The 18,478-nt window shown below is 42.5% G+C and overlaps 1 protein-coding gene across 1 annotated transcript; it reads right to left on the reverse strand.

Annotated features, from left to right (window-relative positions):
* Nucleotides 1-262: 262 nt before the first annotated feature.
* Nucleotides 263-1,361, reverse strand: LOC137373384 (probable G-protein coupled receptor 139). The gene is made up of 2 exons (XM_068038200.1): nucleotides 1,358-1,361; nucleotides 263-1,164 (listed from the first exon to the last, which is right to left on the reverse strand). The coding sequence occupies exons 1-2, from the start codon at nucleotides 1,359-1,361 to the stop codon at nucleotides 263-265; spliced, it is 906 nt and encodes a 301-aa protein (XP_067894301.1).
* Nucleotides 1,362-18,478: the final 17,117 nt, after the last annotated feature.

The following is an 18,478-nucleotide window of genomic DNA, read 5'->3' on the forward strand; positions in this document are numbered from 1 at the left end:
GACAGTATCAACCGATTGGCTGACCAGTGCAGTCCTCTTTGTGGCCCTTGGGAAGGAAAGCAGGATGTGCAGCATTGGGGCCATGAGCTTGGAGGCCATGGGGGAAGAACTTCAGAGGAGATGAGTTCAGTGATGTTCTGGGAAACAAAGGCATAATGCAGTGATCTGTTGCAGAGGTGTGTGGAGAGTCAATAGGTGAAGAAGAACTGTAACCAGAATCAGTGATAGAAAGGTAGCTCTGCTTTTAGGTGATCTGCTTTAATCATTGAACTAATTTAACAATTGCAGTGAATGGATATTTGACTGCATTCTTCAGCTGCTCTCTGAATTTAGTCTGGGTCACTGCATAAATACAGGTGTTGGTGCAGGTGCTCAAAAGCTGCAGCATGTAGCCAGATTGTTCAGTGATATATACAGGATCATGGGGACCTGTGTAATAACCAATGCTTGAAATTCGCCAATAAAGGAAAAATGTAACATTTGTCATCCATAACAGTATAAAACTGCCAGATATAGTGAAGAGTAAAATGATGGATTTCCTTCGGTTCTCCATCTCTGGGTCAGTGTGATTCTCACTCTTGTTTTGATCCAGTAGTTTCCTGCGAACTCTGCTGGCCACGAAGATGTGTCTGACAGTCAGAGCATTGAACAGTAAAATCAGAATGAATGGAAGGAAAGGTGTTAAAATAATACTGAGGCTGTGAAATGCTACCCAGGCAGCTTCATTGTAATAGCTCAGTGATACAATATCCCCCCAGGGTACATTGTCAGTTATATATTCAGGTTCAAATACAAAGTACCAAGGAATATTTTTCAAGCAGAACAGCACACTCACTGTCCTTATAACCACACTCACAGTTTTCTCTGTGCAATATTTTGTTTTCAGATTCGGGCAACAAATTGCAACACATCGATCAACAGTGAACGTGACAGTGAACCAGACAGAAATGTCTGTGGCTGCATAAAGCAGGACATGTATAAGAGAACGTGCAGGAGTGGTGTCCAGGTAGGTACCTGGGAAATGAAAATGTATAACACCAAACAGTATCACATCAGTGAAAACGACCAGTAGATCTGCCACTGCCATGGCCACCAGGTAGTGGGTGATACATTTGGAGAGTCCGCACTTTCCTCGTGACAGTATCAGGATGGTCACTGAGTTAACTGGAATAAATCAAGAAAACAAGGGAATTATCGATAGACAACTCAGAGAACATGGCGATTCCATTGGAACATCGGGACTCCAGAAGAGAAGTTGACCATTCAACCCATCGAACCTGTTCTGCTTTTCAAATAGATCACACCTGATCTGTATCTTAACGTCATGTATCTGCCTTTGTTCTGTAACCTTGGATACCCATGTCTAACTGTCTGTCAATCTAGTTTTTGGCACATTCGGATGGACCTAACCTCAACAGCTTCTTGGGGAGAGATGTTTTGATTTCCACTACCCTTTGTGTTCGGAAGTGCTTCCTGACATCACACATGAACAGTTTATCTCTAATTATAATGCTGTATCCCCTTCCTCTGGACTCCACTACCAGAGGAAATCGTCTCTGTTTATCTACCGTGTCAAATGCTTTTTGTCGTCTTAAAAGTTTTAGTTCATTGACCCTTTAATCTTCCATATTCAAGGGAATACAAGCCAAGTCTATGCAAACTGTGCAATTTACACCTTTCAGCACTTGTATCAATGTGCTGCGCCCCATTCAAGGCCAATATATCTTTCCTGAGGTGAGGAGCCCAGAACTGAATGCAGTTACTCCAAATGGGGTCTAACCAGAACTCTGGACAGCTGTAACTTAACTTCCATCCCTTTGTATCCCAGACAACCTTGTGATAAAGTTTAACATTCCATTAGACATTATCATGATTCCTTTTTCATGTGTGTCATCAACCTTTTAGTGTTTTCTGTATTTGGACCGCAAACCTCTCTTCTCATCCACAGTTCCTAACTGTTCCCCATATAGAAATATTTTGATCAATCTTTCTTAGATCCATCATTTTCCCACATTAAACTTGTTACGATCCTGTAGTTTTTTTGTCTTTATCTGGGAAGTATGCAATGTGCCTTTAATACTGTAACAGGATCAGTACTGCTTTAAGGCAACAAGCTCCAGGGGTTGAGTCAAAGAATGCTTTCTCATTGCCTTAGGATACAGCCACTCAGGACCAAGGACACGGGATGTTTGCCGATTGACATTTGAAACTAGCTGAAAAACAGGCTTTTGAGACACAGACAGACAACTGGACCAGCATGTACTGAAAGAAAGAGAGCTCTCTCTCTGTTTATTTAAATCCTATTTATTATACTCTCAGCATTCTGATGTCAAGCCAGATTAATTTCTAAAAAGAAAATAACCAAATTCCTTTAAATATTGAAATGTAATTGCTGAAATTCATTGCTGGAAAAGAAGAGCATCGATTCAACTGCTGAATTAGACTACTGACTATCCGAATGTTGAAGAACCATTGTTGTTCCCCCATTGGATGCTGTGAGGACTTCAAGCAACCTTGGACAGTTACACATTGGAAGATTCCACTTTGGCAGGGGTGTAAATCTGCAAGGACACTACCTTTTCTATTTTAAATGTTATTTATATTTTACTTGTGTTTAGGAATTTAGTTTTTTGCTAATTAAACAGTTAATTTTTTGATCTAAAGTCACCTGATTTGGTTTGCCTCATTGGGGCATTAATAAATGGTCAATTTGGCTGTTTTTCTTTAATTTGGAATGTTGACAATTTGGTGTTAGGCGATCTGTGGAGGGACGGGACTGAATCAACAGCACGTTCCTCCAACCACAATCAGAATCAGATATTTTGATTGGGGGCTTTGTCTTGAGCAGTCAGTCAAAACATATTAATTGGGGCTCGCTCGAGATTTAATCATATTAATTGGGGCCTCGTTCCTGGTTGAATCATATTTTTATTCAGCAGCTCATGTCTAGGATCAGTATCATGCAAATTTGAAGGGCTCGCATTTGGGATAATATTAATTACTCGTATCTGGGATAACATATTTAAATTGGGTTTTTGCGTTTGGCATCATATTTAATTGCTCCCGGGTCTGGGATCATAGCAGTTGGAAACTCAAATGTTGGGATCTAAATTTAACACCAATTCCAAAGAAATAAAAGAACCAGGTCTCGTGTATAATAATGTACAGTCTATACCATTGTAATGGCATTAGGGCTTGAGGCAGAGTTTTTGGGAAAGCAGAATGTTTCCCTCAGTGACTTGATAACTTTAATTACGAACAAATTAAAATAATTAACAGTGAACTTGGGGATGGAATTAAAATTAGGTGCCTAAAGAAAATCTGAGATTATTGACAGAATAGCTGAGCATCTGGAATTAGTAGCAAAAGGAGATGATTATGATGATCTTGATGATGATGAAGGGCAATACTGGGCACAAGAAAGTAGTAGATCCGAGTGTGATGCAGTGGTATTGGCTAGGATTCAATTAGAAACGAAAAAACCTGATGCTGAAAAAGAATTAAGAAAACTTGGACTGGAAGACAGAGAAGAGAAAGCATTTTGGAGAGAAAGTGAAAGAGAAGAGAGGGAATTTAAGCTAAAAGAGAAGGAAATAAGACAAAAGAGTAGTCTTAAATCCAAAGAAATTTCAGGTCAGGAAGAATCTGAATTTAGCACAGGAGCAAGCGAAAAGTTGTTTAAATTTATACAGACTCTTCCTAAATTCAGGGACAGGGATGCAGAGGCAATTTTTATATCTTTTGAAGAAATGGCCAGACCAAAGAAATGGCCGAAAGAAAGCTGGACACTGTTTATGCAGGGCAGATTGGCAGGCAGAGCTCATGAAGCTTATGCCATGCTTCCTGAAGAGGCTACTGCAGATTATGAGATGGCAAAAAAGGCTAATCTCCCTGCATGTGAGTTAGTCCCTGAAGCTTACCGTCGGAACTTATGGAGATTGTCTGGGCAGACATATTCAGAATTTGAGCGTGTGAAGCAAATTACTTTTGACCTTTGGATGCGGACATTAAAGATAGAAACCACATATGACAACCTTTGAGAACTGATTTTCTTAGAATAGTTTACAAACTCCATTAGATAATCTGAAAGTTTTGAAAGCTCGGCAAGCAGCAGAAATTGCTGATGATTTTGAGCTTGTGAATAAGCCAACCTATTTTGTCTGTAACCCCCAAAAACCCACGAAGGATAGAAAATGGGAGAGTGAAAGGAAGGCAAGTAGCCAGGGACAAGAAGGAACAGCTGGGAAGTACCTAGGATCACCTCCTCATGTCAGAAAGTAAGGTGCTGAGGGTAGATGTGAGGTTCGCAAGACAAAGTGTTATTATTGCAACAAAACGGGTCATCTTCGTTCAGAGTGCTGGAAATTGTGAGGTAAACCCACAGGACTTGTTGGAGTACACAAAGTTTGAGCAGAGGAAAAGACATTGACTGAGATTATAGCAGACCAGGCTACAGCTTTAACGACAGCTATGAATGTGAAAGCAGATACTAAAACTAAAAGGAGTGTAGAGGTTAAGAATAAAATACCCGAGAGTTATGAAGAATTTTTTCAAAGAGGAAAGTAACTCCATATCCTGTCAGTGAGGCAGAAAAAGCTATCAACTCAGGGATACAGGAGCAACCAAAACACTCTTGCTGGGGAAAGATTTGAGGTTTCGACAAGAGAGTGACTTGAACGCTAACATTTCAGTTAATAGAATTGGTGGGATGAATATACCCTACCTTTATATAAAGTATAGCTAGAGAGTGATATAATATCTGGGATAGTTACTGTAGGTGTTGTCCACAATTTACCAGTAAAGGGAATTGATCCACTCCCAGGAAATGTTTTGCCTAGATCAAAAGTATCAGTTTCTCCTAAGTGAAATTAAGGAAAGGGAGCAATTGCAGGAACAGGATCCAGGAATATTTCCTGCGTGTGTAGTCACCCGAGCAATGCTAAACAGGATCCATTGTCGGAGGTAAAAGGGGTACCACAAATACATAGCCAAGCATCTGAAACCTTATTTGGGGATTAAGATAACCAAATGAATTGTTTAACAGATCGTCTATCATTGCAGCACAGCAAGCTGATCCAGAGATATACCGAGTAGCATTGACGGCTCTGTCAGAAACTAAGGTGAAAGGAGTTCCAGAAGGCTATTATATGACAAATGGGGTTCTGAGGAGGAAATGGAGACCCCCCCATAAACCTGCCGATGAAGACTGGACGGTTGTTGAACAGATAATGGTACCACCTAAATATTGACAAGGATTATTAAGGTGTGCACACGACATTCCTTTTGCAGGACACAGGGGAATTTTAAAAAAACAAATCACACATAAGCAACCATTATTACAAACTTCTTACAAAGGATGTGAGACAATTTTGCAGACATGCCACATCTGTCAAATGTTGGGGAAACCTCAACCTGTCACAAAACCAGGGGATGAAGTATTAGTGTTGTTACTGTTACAGGGAAAACCATTGAAAGCACATTTCAGTGGCCCATATAAAATGATGAAAAGGGTGGTAAAGTAGATTACTTGATTGACACCCCTGATCGCAGGAAGAAGAACCGGTTGTGTCATATTTATACGCTCAGAAAATATTAGCACAGGGAGGGCGATAAGCCAGTACAGGTATGTCAGGTATTCGGGACTGTTGAGAATGAAAAGGACAGCGAGGATGAGGCAGAAGCAGGCCGAGGAGATTCTCGGATTGAACCTATTAGCGAATACAGAATGGCTAGGAAAATTAAACAATAGGTTTTACACTTAGAGGCAAAGCAGCATGAAGTCCTAACCAGGGCTTTCACAATGTTTGAAAAAGTTTGTCAGAATAAGCTGGGATGTATAACCTTAGCCACACATGATGTGGGTACAGGGGGAACCATTCCTTTAAAACAACATCCTTGTTGCTTAAGTCCAGACAAACTGGCCCAAGAGGTACAATGCATGCTGAAGGGCAGCTTAGTTGAACCTAGTCAGAATAGCTGGAATTTGCAGATGGTCTTTATGTTTAAACCTGGTGGGTTGGCTGAAGCTTGCATAGACTCCAGAAAAGTCACTGTGGCAAAGAACGCAGACTCCTACCCATATTTATATTTAATGGACTGTATGGACAGAGTGAGCAACACCATATGTCTTCAAGAAAGAGATGGGTTGGAGGGATACTGTCAAATTCCTTTGACACCCCAGGGTAAGAAAAAATCAGCTTCTGTTACACCAGAAAGTGTTTTCCAGTGTCAAGTGATGCCACATTGGTTCAGGGGTACTGGAGAAACTTCTCAAAGAATAGTAAACACAGTCAGTGCTCCTAGCTGTGCAGTTCACCTGGCTGAGGTGATGGACAATAGGGACACTTGGAAGGAAAACACAAAATAACTGGAAGACGATGCTTGGAAATTTGAAATGGGTTAATTTGGACAAGCTTTTGAAAATGTTGAAGCTGAAAATGTTCTAATGGAATTTGTTGCTGTAATCCTGCCATTTTAGAAGATTGTAAGGCTGTAAATGCGGAGGAAAAATGTGTTCGTCCTTTTTTTCAAATTGTATTTTTTACACATTGTAATGAAACGCATTTCAGGAATGGCATTTCAGTCCACCAGGGGCGGAGTTGTCGTGGTCCTGTAGTTTTTTTTTCTGTTACAGGAAGTATTCGGTGTGCCTTTAAGGCTGTAATATGATCAGTACTGCTTTAAGGCAACAAGCTCCAGGGATTCAGTCAAAGAATGCATTCTTGCTGCCCTAGGATACAGCCACTCAGGACAAAGGACACGAGATATAATGTTGCTGATTGACATTTGAAATAGCTGAAAAATTGGCTTTTGAGACACAGACAGCTAGACCATAATGTATTGAAAGAAAGAAAGCTCTCTCTCTCTTTATTTCAACCTTAGTTATTATACTCTCAGCATTGGGACGTCAAGCCAGATTAATTTCTTAAAAGAAAATAACCAAATTCCATTACCTACTGAACTGTAACTGCTGAAATTCATCGTCAGAAAGGAAAAGCATCAATTCGACTGCTGAATTAGACTACTGACTATCCTACTGTTGAAGAATCATTTTTTTCCCATCGGACGCTGTGAGGACTTCAAGCAACCATGGACTGTTACACATTGGATGAGTCCATTCTGGCAGGAATGTAAATCTGCAAGGACACTAACTTTTCTATTTTAAATGTAATTTATATCTTAGTAGTGTTTAAGAATTTAGTTTTATTTCTAATTAAACAGTTAATTTTTTGTTCCAAAGACAACTGGTTTGGTTTGCCTCATTCCGGGGTTAATAAATGGTCAATTTGGTTGTGGTTTTAATTATTCTTGAAAATTTAAAATGATATGTTAGGCGATCTGTAGAGGGACAGGACTGAATCAACAGTGCATTTCTCCCACCACAATCAGAATCATGTATTTTAATTGGGGGCTTTGTCTTGAGCAGTCGGTCATAACAAACTCCATCTGCCGCAGTTTTGCTCTCTCACTTAATTAATATTCCTTTGCAACTTCCTGCTCCCATCTAACTCAGTGACATTAGCAAATTTAGATATGTGGCTCTCTATTCCATTAAAGAAGTTACGAATAGATACAGCAAAAAGCTGAGACTCCCTTAAGTGCCCGTTTGGTCACCTTCCCAAAAATTGCAACTAGGTGACACATAACTATCCATTTACAAGTCTAATTACAGATAGGCATCCCAGAGAGCAAGGCAGTGGTACATAATAATCTGAGAGGGAATAAAATACAGCTCGTGACACCAGGGAGCAAGTGATTGATGAGAGCATGGGACTTATGGATCGGGATCCGAAAAAACAGTGTTAGTTTGAGAAGAATTGTGTGGAATTTAAATCAGAAACTTGCATTCATATAGCACTATTCACAACCTTAGGGCATCCCAATGTGTTTTAAAGCCAATAAAGTGCATTTTCTTTTGAGGTATAGTTAATGTTACAATGTAGGTAAAGCAGCCGCCAAATTTGCTCACAGCAAGCTCTGACAAACAGCAATCTGATAATGGCGACAAATGCTCCACAGTATCAAAGCAACTGAATCATTTATAACTGTGGTAACAATTTTTCTGGAAATCTATATCAAACATCAATTATTCTTTTGGAAATTAGTTAATAAATGACAGAGTGAATCCAAACAAATAGCAGACAGCAAGTGTCAGGGTTAGAGCAAACATGAACTCAGTGTTCACTGAAGAAGGTGAACTTCAGACTTAATTCAGATTTTACTGTAGTAACAGAGCTGAGTATGTGTGAGGCAAGCAGGAAGATAGAAGGAATGCTGATGGCTGACGAAAACTGTTTATAAAAAAAAATTGGCAGGACCCAACAACTGAAGACCACAGCCCTGGTCATTCAGTTATTTATAGGATACAGCCAGTGAACCTGTTCAAAATATGCCCCTTGTAAGGGGCGAGGGGAATACATGTAGTTAAAAGTCTTAGGTTCGATGCCTCTTACAGCAGACAAACCCATCATTTCTCGACACACTTCATGCCAACATTTAGCATTTAATCTGCCAATGTAAACATTGAAAATGACATTTCCCGATGTAAGCACTTACCTTTTATGGTTTGTTGATGAATCAATCAAATTGCACAAAACACTTTTTGAAAAAAGTCTTGTATTTTTCCTAGTAACTGAAATTTATAATCATCAAAATAAGGTTTTAAACAGAAATAAAAAAAATGAAAACAAACACAAATTTAACATGGTTAAATTTATGTTTCAAAAGTTATTTACTTACATTAAATGATAAATTGGCTTACCAAGAACTCCAACAACTGCAAGAATAGGATAGTAAATGTCTTCTATCTGATGGAATATTGTTGGCTCACGCATTTTCTGTGAGATGTAATGGTTTCTGTTGGTGCCGGAGACAATAACTCTGTCTGATTACATGAAACATGCAGAGGAACCTTGTTTTCATACAGGAAGGAAATCTCCAGTGAGATGACAATTGCATCATTATCGATGCTATTTACAGTTCATTTAACAAACAAGTGGAGGCAATCATGTGAAAACTGATTTGCTATTCATGAAATGGAACAGAATTATCAAGAGCATACGCTGCCTTAAAGGCATTCCATAGAAAATAGAATTGAATATGCCTCTGTTAGAGGTGTATTATTGATCTACGGTATTGACATTTTCTATGGACAGATGCCTTTCAATTCAATATTAAATGCCTGTAATTGTTAGACATTTTTTAGTGTATTTGCTATATGGATTTGACACATAAGGTGTTACAAACTTACTATCTGTGCTTTGCAAATCAAGGAGCTTAGGTCTTAAAAATTATAACCTTCTTGCAACCCTCATTTTTTGTTACAATAAGTAATCTTAAAGGACCGAGATATTGTATATGGTGATAGCTGTGCACACCTTATGTGGGAACAACAACTTGCATTTCTACACCACTGATAACATAGAACAATGACCCAAGCTGCCTCACACAGACATAAAGAAGATGGTGTTGAACAAAGGAATGAGGGATGAGAAGTGGTGACCATATCTATCACTATCCCTGGGTATGTCCTGTCCCACCGGCAGGACAGACCCAGCAGAGGTGGTGGCACAGTGGTATACAGTAGGGACGAAGTTGCCCTGGGAGTCCTCAACATCGACTCCGGATCCCATGAAGTCTCATGGCATCAGGTCAAACATGGGCAAGGTAACCTCCTACTGATTACCGCCTACTGCCCTCCCTCAGCTGATGAGTCAGTACTCCACCATGTTGAACACCACTTGGAGGAAGCACTGAGGGTGGCAAGTGCACAAAATGTACTCTGGGTGGGGAACTTCAATGTCCATCACCAAGAGTGGCTTGGTAGCACCACTAGTGACCGAGCTGGCCGAGTCCTAAAGGACATAGCTGCTAGACTGGGTCTGCGGCAGGTGGTGGGAGAACCAACACGAGGGAAAAACATACTTGATCTCGTCCTCGCCAATCTGCCTGCTGCAGATGCTTCTGTCCATGACTATATTGGTCGGAGTGACCACCGCACAGTCCTTGTGGAGAAGAAGTCCCGCCTTCACATTGAGGATACCGTCCATCGTGTTGTTGGATAGATTTCGAACAGATCTAGCAATGCAAAACAGGGCATCCATGAGGCGCTGTGGGCATCAGCAGCAGCAGTATTGTACTCAACCACAATCTGTAACTTCATGGCCCTTCATATCCCCCACTCTACCATTGCCATCAAGCCAGGAGAACAACCCTGGTTCAATGAACAGTGCAGGAAGGAATGCCAGGAGCAGCACCAGGCATACCTCAAAAGAATTAGGTGTCAACCTGGTGAAGCTACAACATAGGACTATCTGCGTGCCAAACTGTCTAAGCAACATGCGATAGACAGAGCTAAGTGATCTAATAACCAACGGATCAGATCTAAGCTCTGCAGTCCTGCAACATCCAGCCATGAATGGTGGTGGACAATTAAACAACTAATTGGAGGAGGTGGCTCGACAAATATCCCCATCATCAATGATGGGGGAGCCCAGCACATCAGTGCGAAAGATAAGGCTGAAGCGTTTGCAACAATCTTCAGCCAGCAGTGCATAGTTGATGATCCATCTCGGCCTCCTCTTGAAGTCCCCAGCATCACAGATGCCAGACTTCAGCCAATTCGATTCACTCCGCGTGATATCAAGAAACGACTGAAGGCACTGGATACTGGAAAGGCTATGGGCCCTGACAATATCCCGGCAATAGTACTGAAGACCTGTGCTCCAGAACTTGCTGCGCCCCTAGCCAAGTTGTTCCAGTACAGCTACAACACTAGCATCTACCCTACAATGTGGAAAATTGCCCAGGTATGTCCTGTCAACAAAAAGCAGCACAAATCCAACCCGGCCAATTACCGCCACATCAGCCTACTCTCTATCATCAGTAAAGTGATGGAAGGTGTCATCAACAGTGCCATCAAGCAGCACTTGCTCAGCAATAACCTGCTCAGTGATGCTCAGTTTGGGTTCCGCCAGGGCCACTCAGCTCCGGACCTCATTACAGCCTTGGTTCAAACATGGACAAAAGGGCTGAACTCAAGAGGTGAGGTGAAAGTTACTGCCCTTGACATCAAGGCAGCATTTAACAGAGTCTGGCATCAAGGAACCCTCGCAAAACTGAGGTCAATGGGAATCAGGGGGAAAACCCTCCACTGGCTGGAGTCATACCTAGCGCAAAGGAAGATGGTTGTGGTTGTTAGAGGTCAATCATCTGAGCTCCAGGACATCACTGCAGGAGTTCCTCAGGGTAGTGTCCTGGGCCCAACCATCTTCAGCTGCTTCATCAATGACCTTCCTTCAATCATAAGGTCAGAAGTGGGGATGTTCGCAGATGATTGCACAATGTTCAGCACCATTCGTGACTCATCAGATACAGAAGCAGTCTGTGTAGAAATGCAGCAAGACCTGGACAATATCCAGGCTTGGGCTGATAAATGGCAAGTAACATGCACGCCACACAAGTGCCAGGCAATGACTATCTCCAACAAGAGAGAATCTAACCATCTCCCCTTAACATTCAACGGCATTACCATTGCTGAATCCCCCACTATCAACATCCTAGGGGTTACCATTGACCAGAAACTGAACTGGAGTAGCCATATAAATACCGTGGCTACAAGAGCAGGTCAGAGGCTAGGAATCCTGAGACGAGTAACTCACCACCTGACTCCCCAAAGCCTGTCCACCATCTACAAGTCAGGAGTGTGATGGAATACTCTCCACTTACCTGGATGGGTGCAGCTCCAACAACACTCAAGAAGCTCGACACCATCCAGGACAAAGCAGCCCGCTTGATTGGCACACCATCTACAAACATTCACTCCCTCCACCACCGACGCACAGTGGCAGCAGTGTGTACCATCTACAAGATGCACTGCAGCAATGCACCAAGGCTCCTTAGACAGCACCTTCTAAACCCGCGACCTCTACCAACTAGAAGGACAAGGGCAGCAAATACATGGGAACACCACCACCTGAAAGTTCCCCTCCAAGTCACACACCATCCTGGCTTGGAACTATATCGCCGTTCCTTCACTGTGGCTGGGTCAAATTTCTGGAACTCCCTTCCGAACAGCACTGTGAGTGTACCTACCCCAAATGGACTGCAGCGGTTCAAGAAGGAGCTCACCACCACCTTCTCAAGGGCAATTAAGGATGGACAATAAATGCTGGCCTGGCCAGCGTTGCCACATCCCATGTATGAATAAAAAAAAAGCTTCATCAAAGAGATGTGTTTTAAAGAGGGTCCATGTCATTATCACTTGCAGATTAAATTATCCAGATATTTCCCCAGCCAGGTTCCCATCCTCCACGTTGTACAAACTTCAGCTTATTGGAAAACTACAGCCCAGATCCTAACAAACACCGAGTATCTCACACCTATCAGCCCTGTCCCTGTTGACGTACATTGGCCTCTGATCCTCCCATGGCTTTTGACTATCCATTGTCTTAAATTTAAAATAATCATACCCATGTTTAAATGTCTTTGCAGCTTCCCTTGTTCCTATCTTTGTAACCTCACATCTTCCACTTCATCCCAGAATTGTCTGTTTCTCTGGACCCTTCCCCCCTTGGTGAGCACAGTGGCACACTCACCTCCATCCTGCTGCGTGTACTATTCCATTCCCTCAGTCTATCTTCTCAGGTACACTCCATCATATCGCTCCTCACTGTCACTTACCTTGCAGATGCACTATTACTTGTCTTTCTGTGCATTTCCTCACATCCCCATCTATCCATTTACCACTGCCACTCACTCTTACTCTTATATAAAGTCACGCCTCTCCCTGATAGTCACCCTCACCAAATGTGCTTCATCCATCAGATAAGCACATGTTATAACACTCACTCATAAATCTCTTCTTTTCCTCCTTGTAGGAAAAGAGAGCGCAGAACACTGAGGAGAGAGAGAGAGCGAGCGGGGGCCCTTTGCAGATCATGCAGTGCACAACCGCAGAGGAGGAGGTGTGGAAATAAGTGGATTTGCAATGCCCCTGGCTGTTGGAGATGGACAGACAGGCAGCTCTCAGCTACCTGGTCACACTCACATTTCATGCAGCACTCAATCATTTTCATTTGGTTTCAACAGCGGGTGAAATATGATCATCTTCATCATGATAACTGTCATCATTCGTACCTTGCCAGGACTAACTCATTTCTTCTGTCTCCCACAGGGCCTTCACACATGTAACAGAAGAGTTGAGTCCTGCTCACGGATTACCATCATGGAACACATTCACACGACATACCGATTCAGGTACTCATACTTCAGTGGGAACAATCAGAGAGATAGTTGAGTTATAACCTGGAGTCTCACATTTGACAAGTGAACAAGAGCAGATGATGGAGGCAGGGCTGGCAGTGGAGCATCTGCATTGGAAGGTACAGCCTTCTCCAAGCTCTGCTCAGCTGGACAGAGATGCTGTACCCCTTGGGCCGTCGATGAACAGGAGAATTATTGGGCATCCGCAAACAATGTATGATGCAGTAACAGATTTTCAAAGTGATTGCAAAGAGATGAGAGCAGTCCACTTCAAGAATGAAGGTTGTGATGTTGTATTCTTCCATGGACAGAGTGTCCTCTCTAATAATTTCCCTACCACTGACGTACGGCTCACCGGCCTATAATTTCCTGGATTATCCAGGCTTGGAGGGCCGAAGGGCCTATTCCTGTGCTGTAATTTTCTTTGTTCTTTGTTCTTTTATCCTTGCTACCATTCTTAAACAAAGGAGCAACATTAGCTATTCTCCAGTCCTCTGGGACCTCACCTGTAGCCAATGAAAATGCAAAGATTTCTGTCAAGGCCCCAGCAATTTCTTCCCTTGCCTCCCTCAGTATTCTCGGGTAGATCCCTTCAGGCCCTGGGGACTTATCTACCTTAATGCTTTGCAAGACACCCAACACCTCCACCTTTTTGACAATGAGATGACTGATACTATCTGCAATCCCTTCCCTAGGCTCATCATCCACCAAGTCCTTCTCCTTGGTGAATACGGATGCAAAGTACTCATTCAGCACCTCACCCATTTCCTCTGGCTCCACGCATAGATTCCCATCTCTGTCCTTGAGTGGGCCAACCTTTTCCCTGGTTACCCTCTTGCTCTTTATATACCTATAAAAAGCCTTGGGATTTTCCTTAATCCTGTTTGCCAATGACTTCTTATAACCCCTTTTAGCCCTCCTGACTCCTTGCTTAAGTTCCTTCCTACTGTCTTTATATTCCTCAAGGGATTCGTCTGTTCCTCGCCTTCCAGCCCTTACAAATGCTTCCTTTTCCTTTTTGTCGAGGCTCACAATATCCCGCGTTATCCAAGGTTCCCGAAACTTGCCAAACTTATCTTTCTTCCTCACAGGAACATGCTGGTCCTGGATTCTAATCAACTGACGTTTGAAAGACTCCCACATGTCAGATGTTGATTTACCCTCAAACAGCCGCCTTCAATCAAAATTCTTCAGTTCCTGCCTAATATTGTTGTAATTAGCCTTCCCCCAATTTAGCACCTTCACCCGAGGACTACTCTTATCCTTATCCACAAGAACCTTAAAACTTATGGAATTATGGTCACTGTTCCCAAAATGCTCCCCTACTGAAACTTCGACCACCTGGCCGGGTTCATTCCCCAAAATCAGATCCAGTACGGCCCCATCCCTCGTTGGACTATTTACATATTGTTTCAAGAAGCCCTCCTGGATGCTCCTCACAAATTCTGCCCCATCCAAACCCCTAGCACTAAGTGAGTCCCAGTCAATATAGGGGAAGTTAAAATCACCCGCCACAACAAACCTGTTACCTTTACATCTTTCCAAAATCTATCTACATATCTGCTCCTCTACCTCCCACTGGCTGTTGGGAGGCCTGTAGTAAACCCCCAACATCGTGACTGCATCCTTCCTATTCCTGAACTCCACCCATATTGCCTCGCTGCATGACCCCTCCGAGGTGTCTTCCCGCAGTACAGCTGTGATATTCTCCTTAACCAGTAATGCAACTCCCCCACCCCTTTTACATCCACCTCTTTCCCGCCTGAAGTTTCTAAATCCTGGAACATTTAGCTGCCAATCCTGTCCTTCCCTCAACCAAGTCTCTGTAATAGCAACAGCATAATAGTTCCAAGTACTAATCCAAGCTCTAAATTCATCTGCCTTACCTGTTATACTTCTTGCATTGAAACAAATGCACTTCAGACCACCAGTCCCGCTGTTCTCCGCAACATCTCCCTGCCTGCTCTTCCTCTTAGTCTTACTGGCCTTATTTACCAGTTCCCCTTCATTTATTTCACTTGCTGACCTGCTGCTCTGGTTCCCACCCCCTGCCACACTAGTTTAAACCCTCCTGAGTGACGCTAGCAAACCTCGCAGCCAGGATATTTGTGCCCCTCCAGTTTAGATGCAAACCGTCCTTCTTGCACAAGTGCCATCTGTCCCTGAAGAGATCCCAATGGTCCAGATATCTGAAACCCTCCCTTCTACACCAGCTGTTCAGCCACGTGTTTAGCTGCACTCTCTTCCTATTTCTAGCCTCACTGGCACGTGGCACAGGGAGTAATCCCGAGATTACAACCCTTGAGGTCCTGTTTTTTAACTTTCTACCTAACTCCCTAAACTCCCCCTGCAGGACCTCATCACTCTTCCTGCCTATGTCGTTGGTACCGATGTGTACCACAACCTCTGGCTGTTCACCCTCCCCCTTCTGAATTGCGCCTGTCCGTCCAGAGACATCCTTGACACTGGCACCAGGGAGGCAACATACCATCCTGGAGTCTCTTTCACGTCCGCAGAAGTGCCTATCTGTGCCCCTGACTATAGAGTCCCCTGTAACTATTGCTCTTCTGTGCTTTGTCCCTCCCTGCTGAACAACAGTTCCAGCCATGGTGCCACTGCTCTGGCTGCTGCTGTTTTCCCCTGATAGGCCATCCCCCCCAACAGTATCCAAAACGGTATACTTGTTAGAGAGGGGGATAGCCACAGGGGATTCCTGCACTGACTGCCTGCCCCTTCTAGCGGTCACCCATCTATCTGCCTGCACCTTGGGTGTACCCACTTCTTGAAAACTCCTGTCTATGACACTTTCTGCCACTTGCATGCTCCTAAGTGCATCCAGTTGCCGCTCCAACCGATCCATGCGGTCTGTGAGGAGCTGCAACTGGGTACACTTCCTGCAGATGTAGTCGTACGGAACGCTGGAAGCGTCACGCACCTCCCACATCTCACAGGTGAAGCACTTCACCCTCTAACTGACATTTCTAGCACTAATTAGTTAATTAATATAAAATAAATAAATACTTATTAAATCCTTACTAAATTGTGAAAATTAACTATATGGTCCCTAGTGCTAGATTTCCACTATGAATATTAAATGCTAACTATATACAGTAATCTCCTCCCTCTGGTTTAGTTACTCTACTTATTAATTAGTTAATTAGGGTTTTAATCAATTTTTACCAATGTTTTATTTTCAAATTCAGTACAAATTCCCTACCAGCCAATCAGGTCACAGCTTTCCTGTGATGTCATGTCCTCAATCCTCATGTCCACAATCTTTGTGTGGTAGCTGCAGGACCATGAGGCAGAGAAATATTATGGAACTGAATAGACTAGGACCACTTTTACAGTGTGAAATGTTCTGGCTGTACTTCCCATTGATGTTCCAGTGAGTTTATGGAACATTTTCACCTTGGTTTTTATTTTTCTGCCAGTGTTATTGAGATGAGACTTGTGATATATTCAGGTGGCACAAACAGATAAGATGGACACCAAGCATGGCTGTTTCAGGGAAGTGTTTATTTGTATCTGGGCGTTTTCACACCATTAACTAATCACAGCATTAGCGTATTACATTTCCCCTTTCAAAAGAAAAGTGTTTGTTTCTGCAGTGAATTACATTTCCAAATCAATATCCAAATTAATAACCGACTTACAAAGTTTTGCTGATCTCCTTACAGGTTTGGGTGCTGAGTCAGGTTTTCCCTGTTTGGTTCAGGTTCAGAACTTAGAGAAGATCTTGTCCCTTTCTCAAAAGTTGGTATATCAGGCACTGAAGTCTGAATTGGTTCAAAATCTGTTATGAGCTCGTGATCAAGTGGATTGTACTCATGCTTTGGGTCATCCCTTACCGGGATGATGTGATCTAGATGGAGGCCAATTATCTGTACTTTTTTGGCAGCGGATCTCAATTCTACCCCGATATTGCAGCCAATTTGTTTAGTTTATTCGGAGTTAAAGCTATCATGTCACGAAGGGACACATTCTCGTTTTCCAGAAACTCTGCTGCAACTGCTAATGCCATTCTGATGCTACAGACTGTATCTTATTACACAAGAAACCTGGTTCCTTTTATGGTTTTGCAATTGGCTTTAGATTTGGATTCCAACAATCGATCACCCCAATTAATATGATTCCAAACACAAGCCCCCCAATTATTCTGATTCAGATCCCAAACAAGACACCCAATTAAGTCTGTTATGACCGAGGTGGGATCAATGCACTGTTAATTCTATCCCATGTCTCCACAGGTTGCTGCATATTATTAAAGTATTCACACCCAACCGGAAAACAGCCAAATTAAACACACTCGTAAGATCCAGAATAAAACAGACCAAACCAGGTATCTTGAGACAACAAATTAAGTATTTATTCAACACTAAATATGAAACACTATCAAGATAAACCGTATAACTTATTATTTTAATCCAACTCCCCCATTCACAGATGTACATTCAAAACTAACACTTAACCCATTTTAAAAGTGGTATTTTATTCAAATAAATAGCTGTTTCTTAAGAATAAATAAATGAGTCTTTGTGAATTATGTTCCTGATGGATGAGGTATCCTAATGTGAAAATAATTAAAGGCCACTCGAAATTTCCATGCGGATTTGATGAAATAGTCTGTTCTTGATCGGCACTCAAAACGTTTCGGCTATAGCAGGCATCAAACAGCTCTTTCAACGATGAGCACAGCAATAGGTCAACTTGAATTTCAAAACCAACAGTATCTCAGTCAAAAATTTATTCCAAAACACAAATGGTTTCTTCAAGAAGAAGGCATTTTTTTCTTCTTGGAGAATTTCTGCTGAGAGACAGAATGAATAGCTATTTTCTTCAGTAGCACACCTCGCTGGAGAGTCTCTCAAAACTAACTGGTTCAGAACTTTTTTTTGCCAGTTTTGCACACACTCAGATTGAAACATTGTACCATGTGACTTCTGTCTCCTGCTGTGGCCTCGGGACAGGTGCAGCTGGCATCCTGTGCTCAGTCCTACAAGCACACTGTTTTCAAACAGACTCTTAAAGGCACACACTGTTTTTAATTTGAGGGGACAATAAATGCAAGTCCTTGACTTGTGACATCCAAGTATTTTGGGTGGGGGTCATGATAAGTCAACTTTTGCAGAAGCAAACGTTGTCTGCGATTTAATCCTAGGCGGATGGGAGCTGCCCACTGACTGAAAAGTCAGTGACGAGCCTACTTTCACCT

This window comes from Heterodontus francisci, chromosome 9, assembly GCF_036365525.1.
Source record: "Heterodontus francisci isolate sHetFra1 chromosome 9, sHetFra1.hap1, whole genome shotgun sequence".
NCBI classification, from domain to species: domain Eukaryota; kingdom Metazoa; phylum Chordata; class Chondrichthyes; order Heterodontiformes; family Heterodontidae; genus Heterodontus; species Heterodontus francisci.